General features: G+C 56.9%; 1 protein-coding gene across 4 annotated transcripts in view; it reads right to left on the bottom strand.

The window, feature by feature from the left end:
* VIPR1 (vasoactive intestinal peptide receptor 1) overlaps window positions 1–13350 on the bottom strand; it is a 33470-nt gene extending 20120 nt beyond the window's left edge. For 2 of the 4 annotated variants that reach the window (XM_058729567.1, XM_058729568.1), the window contains exons 1-2: window positions 13133–13350; window positions 2065–2173 (exon numbers count right to left, since the gene is read on the bottom strand). In XM_058729567.1, the coding sequence (XP_058585550.1) occupies window positions 2065–2173; window positions 13133–13210 (187 nt within the window). In that variant the 5' untranslated portion in view covers window positions 13211–13350. Of the gene's footprint in view, window positions 1–2064; window positions 2174–12559; window positions 12740–13132 lie in introns of those variants that run through there. The other 2 variants (XM_058729571.1, XM_058729570.1) reach the window with 2 other exon arrangements.
* Window positions 13351–16926: the final 3576 nt, after the last annotated feature.

The raw sequence follows: 16926 nt of genomic DNA, 5'->3' as shown, positions 1-16926 counted from the left end.
AAGTTGTTTTAAATCAGAAAAAAAAAAAAATGCTGGCTATCTGGAGAGCCTGTTGTCCTGGGTTGGGCCTCAGGAGTATTCTCTGTGTGCCTGACCCAGAGAGGCCCCACAGGCCCCACCACACGTGTCCCCAGGCCCACAGAGAAACAGGGCTCTTGTTGGCTGTGTGTGTCACCTCCACAAGAAAGGGACTGCCACCTCAACAAGAAAGACAGCCTGGAGACTGGGGCGGGGGTGGCGAGGCAGGGTGGGGGCTTCCACTGTGCCATTTTATAGATATGTGTGCACCGACAGACACACACAGACAAGCACTCCCAGTCACACAGAACCACAGTCATGCGTGCAAATATACACACATGCATGCTTACTTGCACATGGAAGGACAGACCCCAGCAAACAAAGGCACAGAGAGACACGCACAAGTCACAAACACACATGCATAGACATGACCGGGCACACCGCAGATATTCACACTCATACATCCATGATCACACACAGACAACACACAAAGACACTCAGAGTCAGACATAGAGCTTACAGACCCCAGACACAGAGACCGCTCCGGACGGCCGTGGGCCAGGAGCACGCATCTGGATGTGCACGAACACGCACAGAACCCCACCCACACAAGGTCATGGGCAGACTCACTTGCCCTCCTCTGGATCCCAGGCTGTCTTCCTGGTGACAGGATGCTGGCAGCGGACAGGCACCCTGTGCCAGCAATTACCTCACCTGGATCACGAGGGTGGCTTACCCTTGGGGCCTAGGAGGCAGTGCAATGGGGCCTAGATCCGGGGTCAGGGCCTCTCTGGGCTACGTGCACCCCCAGATCCTACTGTTGGGGTTTGCTGAGGACGGTCCGCGGTGTCTCCTGCCTCTCCCACCTGGAGGGTGGGGAGGGGTGCATAGGCATAGGCAGTGGATGGTCAGTGGACGGTCAGGCCACCCCTCACCCAGGTCTCAGTCTTAAGGCCTCAGGAGACAGGAGTCTGTCCTTCCTCAAGAGCTGGGGAGGCAAAGTCCATCCATGAGGCTGCACGCACTCACTCACGGTGTAGGAAGCAGAGATTCTGGGCACCAGGGCCAAGAAGGAGGGATCCAGGAAGGGTTGCATAACTGTCAGTCTCAGAGAGGTGACAGGAGACGGGGGAGCCTGGGAGATATAAAGATGTTCCCTGCTCCTGAGCAAGGCTGTTACATAACTGCAAGTTTGGCCTCAGGGGGGTGACCTGGCAGGGAGGCCCGGAGCAGGCGGCTCCAGCCCTTCTCTGCCCTCAGTGAGCCTCGAGCCACACCCACCCCCAGTCCCCAGGGGAAGTCTGCCTAGGCGCCTCCCACCTTCCCACCTTCGCAGCCTCTCGGCTTCTCCACATCCTGCCCACCCTTCAGAATCTGGCCTGAGGGCACCTTGCAAAGGAAGGCCTCTGGAAGCCCTCCCATTCCTTCCCCAGGCTGTTGTGCCAAGTGTGGGGCGCCCGGGCTAGGGAGGCGTCATCTGATGTGATGGCCTTGCTGGCTCTGGGCAGCTGGGCAGCGTTGGCTTGAGGGTGCCTCTGGCACCGCCCTTCACGCCCTCGCACTACCAGGCTGGAGCTCTCCCACACCCCCTGAGCAGGGGGAGCCGGGCCCGCATGTGCTCAGCCTCTGAGTCTGACTGAGACTTGTCTCATTGGCGGCACAATGAGCGGGGTGGTTCCTCTGGCCTGCTGAAGGTGGGTTGGGATGGGGAGGGACGCGTGTGTGTGGTGGCACCTCTGGGTGCAGAGCTTGGGGTTGGGAGGAAGAAGCTGGGCCTCAGCACCCCCCATGTAGTGTGTTCTCCTGGGCTAACAGCAGGACGCTTCCAGACCAGGGGCAGATGATGGGACCAGAGAGGCCTGTTAGGACTTCTCGCTTCCTGGCCCCCCAGCTTCTCTCGGCGTCCTCTCCTCACCCCCAGCAGCTCCGTGGTGCCATTCCCAACTGATGCGTGTGGGAGGCATGTACCCTGGATCTGGGCTCACGGGGTGAGGAGAAGCAGGGCTCTCTGGAGGTCCGCGGCCCTCTCTTCCTGCTGGGCCTCACCTGCCGTGTCATTCTCCAGCTGGGCCTCCTCCAGGCACTGCTTGTGCTGCACCTCGATCAGCTGCAGATAGTAACATTCCTCCTGCTGCAGGATGGTTGCCCGGGTGCCCTGGGGAACAGAGACAGGGGGAGGGGGGACCCGTCAGCCTCATCCACGGCCTACCTCTCATCCACAGACTCCAGGAGCATGAGACCCAACAAGGCCTGTCACTTGACCGACCCAGCTTCCAGATGGAACCCCAGTCCCAACCCCAGACTAAAACCCAACCCTGACCTGGATTGGATCCAGAACTCTTGACCACAGTCCCCAAAGCTGGGTCTGCCTTGAGGGCCCCTGTCATGGCTTCCTGGCGGATCCAATAGTGCTGCAGCTGTAAAAACTTAGTCTTTTTGTGGGTGGCACCCCTCTGGCACCTCTCTGTAGAGCTCAGAGCTGGCCCTCTGGACTCTGCTCCCCTCCAGCCTGGGTGGGGAGACCTCAGTGCTTGCCTCAGACTCTGCGGATGAGTGGGGCTCAGCTAGTGCTACCTGGTTATGAGGAGTTGGTCCCTGGAGCCAGGCCTGGGAGGAATCCAGGAGTCTGGCTGCATCTTCCAGCCTCTGCCCTCGTTCCAGGAGCCTGTGCTCGGTCTCCTGGGTCACCAGGCTGGGAAGGGGACACTGGCCCTCTTTACCCACACATCACCTGCCTTCTTCTTAGCTTCTAAACAATTTAAGCCATATCAGATCTAATGAAGGAAGGGAGGTTTCAGGAAATAAGGGAGGCCCCTCTAGGTTGTCTTGCCAACCCACCAAACCTCCTCTGTCCCTACTCCTGCCTCTGGGAGGTGGGGAGAAGTGATGGGAAAGCCCATGCCTCTCCCCTCCCCTTTCCTGCACCCTACGAGGGGATCAGGGATGGAACCAGACCTGTGTGAAGGCATGGGGGGTGGGCAGGCATTGGCATTGGGGCCAACAGGTGAGCAGGGGTGATGGCTGCCCAGGAACAGATAGAAAAAAAAACAAAACAGGTCTTGGGAACCACTGGGTGGGCAAGGGCAGGTGAAGGCCTCCATGGAGGAACCACTGAGCTGGTAGAAGCTTCCGCTGGTCTGTTTGGCTTTAGGGAAGTGGCTGCAACCCCACATCGGTTTCCTCATCTTTGCCCAGGGAAGAGAATGCCATAGTCCCCAACAGTCTTGTTCAGCAAGGCAGCTCCAGAATCAGAGACTCTCAGTGTCTCTTCCAACTTGTTCCTTCTGGCCTGGGACAAGGTCCTTACCTCCCTCAGTTTCCTTGTAGGCCAAACGGGCCTCTACCAACTCCCCTGCTGACTCAAAGCCTTGTTGCAGTGGGGCTATGGGGGAAAGCATTTCTTTCCTTAAGTGTATCCCCATCTGGCCTGCTACCAAGGGTGTGACTTTGACCATTGTTCTAAGTAAGGTGATCCCCTGGAGGGATAAGCATTCCAGGTGCCAGGGAGCTCTCCATTGCTATAGAGGAAGGGGGTCCAAGCTGAAGCTGGACAACTCAGTGCCCAAGAAGCTGTGCAGCTGAGTCCCTTCCACTTAATACTCTCTCATCCCTTGTGGAGGCCTTGGTGGAGCCTCACTGTCACAGAGGTCCTCACCGTCCAACCTTCCCATATGCAGCTAAGCACCACTGCTGGCCTAGCCCAAGGGAGGATGTCCTTGTCCAGGATGCCTTCAGACTCCCTAGCACTTAGACCTCGCTCACCCATGTGCCATGGCCTGGAAGGCCCACCGGGTTCCATCTTGGACCTTTAACTTTATCATCTAATTGGGGTAAAGGCATTAGCTGGTTAAGTCTTTAAAACTTGGCATATGGAGAGTAACAAAGGTCTATTATGTAGCAGGATATATGTTTGTTGTTGTTGTTGTTGTTGTTGTTTTTTGTATAACTGTTTAAAAGAAAATATATGAGACTTTAAGGAAATGTGCAGTGGTCCCTCTTTGGGGGTCCCATGCTTCCCTTCCTGTTCAAAAGCATTACTGAAACTGAAACACTCAAGATGCTCTATCTCAAGAGATCTGTGGCTGGCTCGTGATGTTCAGGCATGGGAAGAGGGGTGGCCAAAGGACCCCAGGGGTGGCCTCTGGAAGAAGAACCTGGGGATGGGCTCGTGTCCCACTCTTGGGCTGTCTTGCTTGCCTGGAGCATGCTTCTCCCCAAAGTGCCTTCCCAGCTCCAGCAACAGGGTTCGTTCTGCCTTCTGCCCCTTCTCCCCTCCGCTCCCCCCACAACATGAACGCAGGATGGATGGTAGTAAACATTTCTTGTTGCTGCTTTCCTACCATCCTTTACCCTCCTCTGGTGCCACGTCCTCATCTCTATCGGGGAAACCACCTCCTTCCCCACCCCTAGTTCTTGGGGTTCTGATGAACCCTCTGCTAAGAAATCAACATGTGATCAGACTTGAGCCCGTCAGAGCTTTCCTGGCCTTAGTGCCTGGCACATGGCCCCAGTCAGGCTGTTCAGAGCCAGCAGGCTCATTCCTGGGGCTTTGGATTTTGATTTCCCACTAGACTGGAAACCTCAAAGGGTGCAGGGGCTGGAACTATTGTCACCATCTTGTTTTTTCTTGTGTTGTTGTGGAACACAATGATGAAAGCCACACGGGTAAAGCCTGAATAAAGAGATAGAGAAAAACTGGATCCTCTTGACATCATCTAAGTCCCTGGATGCAGCCATGTCTGAAAGTAGCCCTGCTTCCAACAACATGAGTCAATGTCTATCTTTATTTCTAGAATCAGTTGAGTTTTCTATCCCTGTAACCAAGAGAGTCCAGACTAGTGCTCTGAGGACAGGACAATGGATGCCCTCATTTACTGGGTCCTCTTAAGCCAGAACTGTGGCCATGCTGTTTACCAAGAGATAATTCTTCTTCAAAATTACTGAGGGCATCATAGGGTTCCTAGTAGCTTCTGACCTTGGAAGGCTATCAGGTCAGCTTCTCTAGCCAAGTCTGCCTGCACCGCCCATCAGCACAGCCATAAAGCCTTTCCTGAGAGGCAGTTTGCAGAGCAGGGGCAGGAGGCCCTGGGATAACCTAGGAGCCTGGGGTATCTCTGAATAAAGTAAGCATGGTCTGGAAGATGAGCTCTGTCTCTACCACAGCTTGGTTGAATGCTAGAGCCCATCTGAAGAAGGGTAGGGGAAAGAGAGACCCAAAGAGGGATCTGAGGTCACCTAGCAAATGCACATTCCTAGATAGGACCTATATCTCTGACCACTAGTCTGGACTGCATCAATTCCTCTCCATGGCCTTGCTTTGGGCCATCTGGTCTACCATTGCCCTTTGGGGGACAGGGCCAGGGCAGCTCCCTGTAGTCCTTATCATTGAGGAATTCAGGCAGACTTTGAACTTCCTCTTCCACTTATTTCCCTATGCTAAACATCCTCATTATCCCTCTGGACTGCAGACACGCGGAGTTGGAAAATTCCCAGCCAGATACAGCCAAGCCTACTGATTCTAGTATGAAGGTATGAAAATGTCTAATCCACGCAAGGTTGCAAAAGCCTGGGGTGACTGCAGCAAGGGGTCCTGAGGCATCAGGAGACAAGCTGTGGGATACAGGCAGGGGCCAGGCCTCCAGTACCTGCCTGGGCCAGTGTACTAGTTTTCAGCACCACCACCTGAACCTCAGGGTCCCCAAAGCCTAGCAGTCAAAGCCCACACTTCAAAACTGGCATTCAAGTCCCTCCTTATTTCGACTACTGCCTACATTTCCCACCTTGTCTCCTGAGGCCCCGCGTGGAGAGGAGAAAACAGGGCTTTCTCTCAAGCCCTCACCAATTCCTGTGCTGGGCTGAGCTCCAAGTGGGCTTAAAGTCACCTGACCCTGTGGGTGGGTTGAGGTGAGAGTTTCAGGCCCGACCGAGTCCCCAGCACCTTCTCTATCACAGGAGTACCTGAGCCCAGAAGAGGAGACCCAGGCAAGGGTGAGGCAGTCTGTAGCCTCCCTTCATTCCAAGTCCTCTTATGTCCCCTGCCATGGTACTGGCTGCAGGTGGGAGGTGACGGACTGGAAATTGGCAGGAGAATCCTGAGTCTCTGGTTGGGGGCAGGGATTAACCAAGTCTTGCTAATTCCGCCGGCTTACTTGGGTCCCTTTCTCTCTATCTCCACCGTGAGGGCTTTCTCCCGCATGTGGGGCTCACTGAGATCTGGGGTAGGGTGTAGGTGCTGGGAGTTGTGGCTGTTAGACACTAGGGGCTCTGAAAGACAGGGTGGAGGGCTGACTCAGGTTTTGTGGGTGCCGTACCCATCCCTCAAGGGAAGCTTGAGCCCACAGCTATTGTCTGGAATCAGAACTCCCGGCCTCATCTGGGGCCGGAGAACTGTGGTGGGAGAAGCCAAGGGAGACAGAAGCAGCATGGTGGGGAAACAGGAGTCCCTCTGAGGGGCAGCTGGTTTCTGAGAGGGGTGAAAAGTGCAGCAGGCTAGATTAGGTAAGACCAGAGAAAGCACTTCCTTCCTGGGAATTACCAAGCCCTAGGAGTCACCGTGAATGGTTCATGTTTCTGAGACTTGTCAAGGAGGGCCCTTCCCCCCCCCCTCCCCCCCCCCCCCCCCCCCGCCAAGTTGTAGGGGACTGGGGAACGGAGAATAAAGAGCTGTGGTGGTCTCATTTACCATTCCCCCCTCACCATCCCATGAGTTATTTAAGCCTCCTCCCCCTATTGAAATAATGGGGCAACAAAGAGTCACAGGAGGAAACTGAGGACCTAGAGAGAAAGCAGTGTGGTCAAAGGCACACAGGACTCCAACCCAGCTTCCCAGGCTGTGCCCTTCATTCTGGCTTTTGTGTTTGAATTGGTAAGGAGATGGAGAGGGTGTATGGGGGCAAAGGGGAGAGGAAGGAGAAGGAGGAGGGGGAGGGGGAGGAGGAAGGGGGGAGGATAAGGAGGAGGGGGAGGAGGAGGAGGGGGAGGAGGAGGAGGGGGAGGAAGAGGAGGGGGAGGAGGAGGAGGGGGAGGAGGAGGAGGGGGAGGAGATAAGGGCAGAGGGGAGGAAGTGGGGGCACAGGAAGGTAAGGTAAGTCATGCGATCCAGAAGGCGGAAAAGAGGAGAAACCCACTCCCAGCTTCGCAGAGGGCACTCCAAGCAGTTGAAATCAGGCCTTGTCCTATTGGGAAGGGGTTCGAGGGAGACCCCTGGGGTGATGGGGAATGTGGAATAGCTTGATCTGAGCGGTGTCTACACGGGTGAACATATGGGTGACAATTGCCTGAGCCGTCACTTCAGATATGTATGTGACAATTCCCCGGGATGTCACTTCAGATTTGTACATTTTATGAATTGAAAAATGTCTCCTGCGTCCCGGGGCAGCCCGGGGCATGCTACAGCTGCTTGGGAAGAGGCAACGTCTCTTGGTGAGATGGCAGGGCCCAGTTAAGTCCGCAGGTTCCAGAATCAGACTGCTGGCCACTCCCTGGCTGGGAGACCTTGGGTGAGTCTTCCCGCCTCGTCTGTAAAATGGGGACAAATGACAGCGCTGTCCACTCCCAGGGCTGTGTCCGGGGTCACACATAAATGGCACTAGGGGACTGCCAACCAAGGTTAGCAGTTGTTGTCAAAGGCCCCGCCAGCCCTACATGCCAGGCCAGCCTTGTGAGGGGACCCCGGCCTCGCCACAGCCTTGACGAGCGCCGCAGAACCCCAGGCAGTCTGACAGACAGACAGCAGCTGTATCCACCAGAAGGCAGGTCTCGAGTCGGGCATTCCGCACCCCCGCCCCCCACGGCAGTCTGATTTCTTCCTCCTCCCTGTATTTAAAAAACTTTTTTAAATCATTTATTTACTTAAAAAAATTTTCAATGTTTATTTATTTTTGAGAGAGACAGAGTGTGAGTAGGGGAGGGGCAGAGAGAGAAGAGAGGGGGACATAGAATCCGAAGCAGGCTCCAGACTCCGAGCTGTCAGCACAGAGCCCGGCGCGGGGCTCAAACTCACAAGCTGTGAGATCATGACCTGAGCTGAAGTTGGACACTGAACCACCCAGGCACCCCCATTTTTAATTTTTTTTTTTTTTAATTTTAGAGAGAGAGAGAGAGAGAGAGAGAGTGTTTGAGCGGGGGAGAAGGGCAGAGGGAGAGAGAGTATCTTAAGCAGGCTCCCGCTCAGCTTGGAGTCTGACGGCTCAATCCCATGACTCTGGGATCACAACCTGAGCTGAAATCAAGAGTTGGACACCCAACTGACTGAGCCACCCAGGCACCCCTCCCTCCATGTATTTTTATATCTTTTTTACTGATAGTCTGAAGCCTCCCCTCTAAATATCCAAATTTTGCCACCCATACCTCCTCCTGGGAAAGGCTGAACTCTGGGTGGTAGTGTGGGGCGCGGTGGTAAAGACAGAGAGGGAGACACAGGGGTGCAGGTTTGGGCCTGGGGCAAGAAAGAACTTTCCATATTGCAGGGTGGTCCCGGGACAAGGGCTCTCATTATCAGAATACAAGCAAAGATGTTCGGCCTGTGGTTAAGCCTGGCCTCACCTAAGGGCCCTTCTTGTGAGGTGTACTTAGGGGCACAAAGCCTCTCAGAGTTTCTTTGCAGAGGACCACCGTGGCAATAGCCAGCGAGGCAGGAGCAGCAGGGACTCAGGTTTAAGTCTTCTGCCTCTTGGAAGCCATCCTGGGGACTCTTGGAGAAAGAGGACTCAGTTTACACCCGTGGTGTCCGGGGTGGGGGTGGGGCGATATTGGTGTTGGGGCCCCATGCAGAGGGCTGAGCCACGAGGCTGCGAGACTTCCAGAGTCAGTTGGTGACCTCTTCCCCTCTTCTGATGACAGATTGCGCAGAAAGCTTGTTTTTCAGATAGCGGGGGCGGGAGGGACTTCCTGAGAGATATGGACCCTCACATCACGAACCACAAGGAAAGGAGTGCAGATAAAGTCTGGGTCATGTTCCAGTGAAGGGCTGGATGTCCACCCACCCCCCAGCTCGCTGTCCAGGCTCGTCACAACCCAGGCAGGAATGCTCCTCGCTATCAGACCCAACCCCTCGATGATACTGGGGTGCTTGACTAAATACTGTTTGGAGATATTTGAACACAAGATATTCAGGAATGCCTGTTCATTTTGTTAGCTGTGGTGGTGGTATTATAGTTACATGGGAAAATGTCCTTCGGTTTTAGAGATGCATCTTAAGACAATTTGCAGCACAAGGTCATCATGTCTGTAATTTACTTTAAGATACTTCAGCCGCGAAAGGGAAATATTGCAAATACGAACTGTCACACCTAGGGGTTGGGGGGACGAGCACGGGCAGTTCCCATCCTGCCATTTTGCTGACATCACTCCAAGGAATGGGTATTTCCATGCTCATGCTATTATTCTCCTTTTTAAAATCTATCTGAAAATCTTCACAGTAAGGTTTGACTAAAAAGTCTCATCATGTGGTGGAGACATTAAGCTGTGTCTCTATTACTTCTGAAATACATCTAAGGTGTGCGTGAGACTTGGCACATAGTATACATTTGTGGTGGGAAGTCACACTGGGGAGGGCAGAGCGTGGGAGGTTGAGTAGCAAAAGCAGGGAGAAAGGGACAGGACTTCGTCTAGTCCCCTGGCCCCATTCCTGCATCCACTGCCAGAGGGACCGCAGTGAGGGGTCCCTGCGAGTGGCAGGCTCACACAGGCTGGGTTGCCACCGAGGCTGCCCCCTGTGCGAGGAGGCCCAGTGCCTGCCACCCAGCCTTCCCTGAGACAACTCGTCACCTATTTGGGCCTGGAGCCATAACCCCACATTGCCTGGCTTACCTCATGAGGACCACCCCCGTCCCCAGAGCTCCTGAGCTGGGGCATCAAGAGAAGAAATGGCCTATCTCAGTTCACAAGGCACTTTGTCCTTCGAGCATCCTGGAAGTCCTGACTGGAGGACCAATCCCCTTCCACAGAGTCCTGAGGCTCAGAGGGAAAATTACGCCCCGGTTGCAGGGTGCAGCTGGCCTCCAACCCAGCCCTTTCGCCCCATTTCTCCTATGTCGGGGCCAACGTTCCTACCCTCCCTTTTGTGATGAGCAAACTGAGGCCCTTCCACAGAGATCAGCTTGTTCTCAAGGTCAACTGACCATTGCCACAGAGTAGGGCGAGGACCAGGTCTCATGTGCTCCAGAAATGTCAGGGAAGGCTGAGACTCAGAGCACCAGGACGGGAGGCTGGAAACTTCGAGGAGGAGGTCACTCTTCAGCACGGTCCCCCAGGAGCCCTGGGCGGGCCTGAGGTTGTCACTTTGCTCAAGGAGGAGGCCCTGACCCCACTGTAGCCGTGTTCCCAGAAGCCCACAGGGTGGTCAGCTGGGGGCCAAGGGAGACTGGTCAGCTGTGGACAGCCTCTGGAGAGGCTGGGAGCCGATGGCCAGGGCGGGATGCCTATGGCAGACTCAGCCCTTCAGGAGCAGGTGGCCAGCAACTGCCTCAGAGAGGAATTAGAGGAGCCAAACCTTCCCCAAACCCCTGGGCCATCTCAGCCTCAGAGGGGAACCTGGGACCTTCTTCCTCCTGGGGTCAGGCCCATTGGTCCTGCCAACAGAGGCTCCTTTATAGTCTCTGGTGGAAGGTTGGCCCATGTGGCGAAAATCTTTGGGGCATTGTCTTGCCTCCTCCAGGGAGCCTTCCCTGACTGCTTCTCTCAGCTACTCTTGCCTCAGTTCTGGGAGATGTTCCTCACGCCCCGGGGCCCTCCTCCTGGCTTACTGGCTCTGCTCTCCCTGACCAGCCTGAGAATCTTCCCAGGGAAGGACCTGGGTCTGTTCCTCCTCTGACACCCCTCTCCTTGTCCCTGGGCTGGGCATTGCCCTGTCCAGTTCTGCTACCATTGAGGAGCCCCGTGTCTGCTGTCCAGGGGGTAGGGGCGGTAGAAGGCCTGCCTGACAGGTGGCCTTGGGGCAGACTTCCTCTTCTGAGACACTAGACGTTTTCTTTCCCTTTTTTTGCTTCCCTGTTCAGAGATTTCCCCTTCCCTGACTGAGGTCAGGGCACCATAAATAGGAGCGATAAGGCCTTGGGTCTTTAAACTGAACTTTGCAGCTGCCATTTTATGACTCTGATAACATCAGCCCCCTCAACCCTGAGTCTGGCTGGAGCGGGACTGCCTGGTGTCCATTCAGTGAGGGAGAAAGTGCTGTCTGGTGGGGAGGAGTGTCAAGTGGAGAAGCATGTGGGGAGCCCTTCATCCCAGGCGGCCCTCACCTAGTCCTGGGTGGGTTCCTTGTCCTCCCTCTTCAGACCCAGCCCTGCACTGGGCTGTGGGGGACAGCAAAAATGACAGACCACAGCCCTTGATCCATGGGGGTGGTCAGAAGAGCCCAGGCTGGGAGGTGGGTAGGGCTGAAGAGTGGGGTCAGAGTGGGGGGAGGGCTGAGTGGGCTGGAGCAATCAGGGAAGGCTGTCTGGAAGAGGTGATAGAGTGGGGTATTGAGTGAATAAAATGTGGAAGGACAGGGAACAGTAGGCATTGGAGGAGGCAGGCTTGGACTGCCTCAGGAGGTGGGGGGAGATGTGGCCTAGCACGACAGGAGGCCCTGCTGAAAGTATTCCACCCCTGGGCTGAGAAGCCTCCAAGGATGGGGAGTGAGGTACCAGTGGTGGTCCCAAGAAACCTGGCTCATCCAAGGAGAATTTGAGTGGTCACAGCCCAGTTGGGAGAGCCAGAGGGCTGTTGGCGAGGCCCGGAGGCTCCAGGACACTGAGGGGCTCTAAGTTTGTGCCAGGGCTGTGGAGCTGTGGCCTCAGGGCCAGAAGCAGGTGGGGCTTTGAGTGCTCAGGAGGTGGGTCTCATGTCTCTCGATGGGAGGAGGGGAGGCTCCTACCAATTTATTAAGTTCTGCTCCCAGGACAGGCAATGAGCTTCTCGTCCCCAGGATGTACAAGACATTAGCTAGATGGAAACACAGAGATTCCTGATTTGGTGGAGGTGACGGTAAGGGAGGCAATTATGGGCTAGAAGAGAGTAGGTGATCAATATACTCTACGCACCCAGCAGTCAACCTGGAGCTGGTGCCACGCCTGGGACCCACTTGGGTTTTAGGCTCTGACTAAGCAGCAACCCCAGATTCCTCAAGAAGCAACCCCGGATTCCCCCAGATTCCTGGGGTAGGGAAAGAGAGAATATCAACCTCAGTCCTGGTCTGATTAGGGGGGAACAGGTGTCTTTGGGACTTATTTTGCCCATCTGTAAAATGGGCTTAGGTGGATTCAGTGAGTCTTGAGGTCTTCCCTGATCTTAGAGGGAGATGATCCAGGCATCTCCTGCCTGAGCCAGGATCTGCCCTGCAGGTGAGCCACCCACAGCCACACACAAGGGCACAGCCGCACATCAGAGGCATACACATACCTGCGTGGGGATGAACCAGGAGTGGGAGGAAGAGGTTGCCAGTGCCTCTCGGCTGTTCACACCTCGCTCAGCTTTCCCCATGCACAAGTCTGGCCCTTCCTGATAAACACCACCCTCAACCCCTCACTGCCCACCACCTTCCACCTCGGGCTCTTACCTTTCAGCTCTGCTCAGTGGGAGGGCACAGGAAGGGCCTGCCAGTCAGCCGCCTTATCCCCAAAGCCCCTTCCCAGCGCTGGGTCTGCTGCTGGGACGGCACTCCTACATGTAACACACAACACCCCGCAGACACCTCCAGCCGGGCACAGCCCATAACGACGACCCTCACAGCCTCCCTCCCTTCCACCCACGGTCTACCGGGCCCTCCGTTCCAATCGACCACAGTCCCCAACCTTGCACCCACTGACTTCCTCTCCCCACGCACGACGCAGCCACGACGCCGAAGGCAAGTTTGGGGAGCACGCTTTCTCCTGGCGCCCCTCCACCGGTGTCTCAGATCACCGCGCCGCGCGGGCTCCCAGCAGCGCTGGGAGGGACTAGGCGCGACCGAGATCCCATCCCTCGGGTCTAGATCCAGTCCGAGGCTGAGCTGGGAGGCGAGACCCAGCGCTCCGTGCCCCCATTCCCCTTACACAGACGTGCGCACAGACGGCCCGGCTCCCGCCGTCCCCCCCACTCCACCCGCGGCGGCCGGGACTGGGGGTGGGGGGGGGGGCCGGCGGACACTCACCGCGGGGCCGAGAGCGCAGGCGAGGACGCTGGCCAGCACGCATAGCCAGCGGGCCGGCGGCGGGCTAGTCGGGCGCATGGTCCGCCCTGAACCCGCGACAGGCGGCCCCGCGCCGGGAATGGGCGGGCGGGCTGAGCACCGCGCGGTCGACGGCGGGGAGCCGGGCCGAGTGGCGCTGCCGCGGTGGCCCCAACGCGAAGAGGCGCAGCTCGGGGCTGGAGGCGGGCCCCGGGGGCTCGTCTGACGGGCGGCGGGTCTAGCCAATGGATCGGCAGGGGCGGGGCCGCCGCTCAGGTGTGGGGCGGGGCTGGGGGCTCCCCCGCCAGTGGGGTGTCCCTGCGATCTCGCCGCGGATCACCCACGTCAGTCCTCCTCAGTCGCCGGGGATTCACAAGCCTTCACCCCTTCGGGCCGCATCCTCGGGAGTGTTGAGACCCCAACACGCCACATCCTCCCCTGCTTAGATCACAACGTTTCCAAGCGCCTGGTTGAGATCTCCCACTCCCACACGCCCCCTCAGCCCCACCCCAGGACGCTCTTCACGTCCACCTTCAGAGCCACCTCCTCCAGGAAGTCTCCCTGCCAGCCTCCCCATTTCCCATTTCTGCGCGTCGGAGGACCGGTGCGGGCGGGCCGGACTATGAGACAGGACAGGTCACTTCTTATCCCCCAGGCTGCGGGCTGCGGCCTGCGGCCTGCGTAGGGCCCTAGGTCGTAAGCGACCCGCAGGTGGGGCGCGTGGTTTGGTTCATTTTCAATCGCCCCAACTCATCCCTCGCCGGGACAGGCAGAGCGAGGGGAAACAAGAGCGCGAGTGAGGCCCGACGCTGGGATCCTCGGTGCCACCTCTGAGCCCAGGCGACCTGGCAGGACGCGCTTAGCACCGGCTGGGCTTCCGGGCCCTTCACGACCAGGGAGTGAGGGGGCCGTGCTTTAGGGAGGATGGCACGTCCGCGCCCTCACGCGCCCCTGCCCGGGCACCTCCCGAGGGAGGCTGGGCCGAAGTTGCAGCGCCCCCATGCGGGGAGGGAAGATCTGTCCCCGGTGCTCGCGACCAGGCTGCGCAGCCTACCTAAAATGAAGCTGAAGACCTCCTCCCCCCCCCTCCCCCCGCCCCACCTTCCTTGTTTTACAGCCCGGGAAACTGAAGTGCAGAGAAAGGCCTGGATTCGGGCCGCCTGTTTCTGGTGCCTCGCTTCCAAGACCGGGCGAGTCGGCCTCTGGGTGACAACGGATCAGCCTGCGTCCACTGCGCGTCCTCAGGCTCAATTTTACTCGTCCCTAGAATGAGGCTCAGGTACACTGGCGCCGCGCCCCGGGAGGTCTTCTTGCAGACCCAGAGCGGGTGGCTGCCTTGTCCTCTTTCCCAGGGCTGGAGACATTGTGATCGAGGCTGGAGGCGTTGGCGGCAGAGATAAGGTGGATGGCGGGTATTGATAAGGGGATGACTGTTCAGTGGAGAGGCAGAGAGGGTTGGTGCGTCCCTGGGCGCCCAGCCCCAGGCGAGGCTGTTTGAAGGAGGCCCGACTCCAGGCGCTGGTCGACTAGCAGGTGCGTCAGAGTTCCCTGCAGACCCAACAAGGCTTCCCTTCTTACAGCGTGGGAAACTCGGCCCCTGGCTTTCTGGGGTGGGGCATGAAGTTATGGGAAGTCAGGGAAAAGCCTGGAAGGGATGAGCTCCCAGGCCCTCCTCGATTTAGGCTTATTTGGGGTGCTAGCATTTGCTTCCCTCCTTCTCTCCCTCTCTCTCTCCCTTGCTGTGTGCCAGGCTCTGTGCTGCACACAGAGGTAGATAAGACAGCAGCACCTCCTGATGGAGAGGGATCTGGAGAGCTATTGTACTCCCCACAATTTCTACCTCCTTCCAGATGAGCCTGGACAGCAGCCCTTCCCCAGATACCCGCACTGTGGAGATGCCTCTGACCTGGCTATTCTAGGGTTTGGACCCAGCCTTTCAATGACATGTTTGAAGAATCTCCAGGCTTCTCCTCTGCCATCTCCATTTCTGGGGGCCAGGTTTGGCTCAGGAGCCAGTTGTCCTTGACTCCCCTTGTGACCCTGACAGCACCCTTTCTCAAGTCTCAGTTCTCCAGCAGGATAGTGGAATTGGGTCCCAGTTCTGGGGAGTCACCTCTGCTGGCAGTGTCCTAGGAGTGCCTGATGTGAATGACAAATCCATGGGCTTTGGCTCTCATAAACCTTTGCGCATTCAACACACACACACACACACACACACACACACACACACACCACCTAGCAAACTGCAGGATACTGAAGTCCCACCATTAAAGCTTGTCTCTTGGTCTTTTCAAGTTCTGCTCTCTCTGAGGACAGGAATCTTGGCTACTTGAGAATGCACTGAGAGGAAGGTGGTGAGGACTGGGGAATAGGAGGGAGCCAGACCCCACTTCGCCACCTGACACTCAGGCCCGTCAGGTGGCTGGTGGGAGGAGAGGAGACAGGGAATCAAGGCTCCCAGCTGGGAATGGGCTTCCTCCTCCCCCCCCCACCTCCGGCTCTGGAGGGTGGTCCACAAGAACCCTCCTCTTTAGCGGCCTGGGCAGGCTTGAGGCATTAAGAGTAATTGGCAGGGCCTCCTCCCCGCTCCTCTGGCTCCCAGGAAGGAAGCAGGTGACTAAGGGAGAATCGTTTCCCTGCAGATTCTTTGCAATGAAAATTACTCCTTTGTTCTTTCAAAATTGTTCCCCCGGGGGACCCACCCTTCCTTACTTGTCAGAAGGCACAAAACAAATTCAGAAGTGGAAGAAGGAGCAGAAAATAGAAAAAAGCAAAGACAAACAAAAACTTTAAAAATTCAGCCAAGGTTAGGTGTGACCGTGTTTTTACTAACTGTTCCTGCTTGTTCAGTTGTGTTCTGAGGCACAGGGGGCATCACCTGAGAGTCCTAAAGGATCTTATGGGGAAGACAGCCTTTCACCTGTCCCCTTATCTGGGAAGGCTAGGAGGGACGTGGTGGCGGATATCAGAAGTTGAGGGGCAGGAGCAGGCCACCTGAGGGCTTGGGAAGCAGTAACTGGGATCTCTCTTCCCCATCTGGAGGTGGCCTTTGCCTCACCAGTCCAGGCTTGGGGAGTGGGCCACAGCCACCCTCTGCTCCCTGTTCCCCCATGTCCTTTTGGGGGGAACAATTCCTCCCTGGTGTATTCTGTTCTGAGGTGTCCCTTCCTGGATTCCTGGAATCTGTCCCAGTAGTCCCTAGTAGTAGTCTGTAGCCCAATCCTTCCCGCCCCCTCCCCCCTCAGCACCCATCCGGCTGCCGCTGCCGGAAATAACAGGGGTGCAGAAGATGGGGGGAAAGAGAAAGAGGCAGTCACTTGCCTTTCCCCGTGATGACAGGCACGGCAGGAAAGAGTCTGCAGTTACTCATTTGGAGCCTGCCTGGCTTCCTGGCTGCCTGCCTCGTTCCTGCAGTGGGTGCCACCCTGGCCTCCCCCAGTCCTTCTCCATGTCCCTTAGTCGTGCACTCACTGCTTCAAGGCTCCCAGCTCAGGAACCCACTGGTTGTGTGATTCTGCAGCAGAGTGGGAACGGTGCCTGGGGACCAGTTTTGGCCTGCACGGTGGGGGCCAGGCAGGGATCTGGCCTGGGGAGTCACTGCTCCAGGATTGCCCTTCCAGAGCCACCCACATTGCTGTGTGGATGCAGTCTCTCTAGGATTCTTTGGGGCCAGTTCTTCCTGTGAGAGACATATTTTAACTCCAGACTATGATTTGGAGGGCGAGAGGGGTCCAGACAGGTATTTAAAGAAGCAATGTGCCCTCCATCCCTTCTCT

This window comes from Neofelis nebulosa, chromosome 5 (assembly GCF_028018385.1).
Source record: "Neofelis nebulosa isolate mNeoNeb1 chromosome 5, mNeoNeb1.pri, whole genome shotgun sequence".
In the NCBI taxonomy this organism is placed as follows: Eukaryota; Metazoa; Chordata; class Mammalia; order Carnivora; family Felidae; genus Neofelis; species Neofelis nebulosa.
The sequence above is the reverse complement of the archived record's forward strand: the minus strand, read 5'-3'. Positions and strand labels throughout refer to the sequence as shown.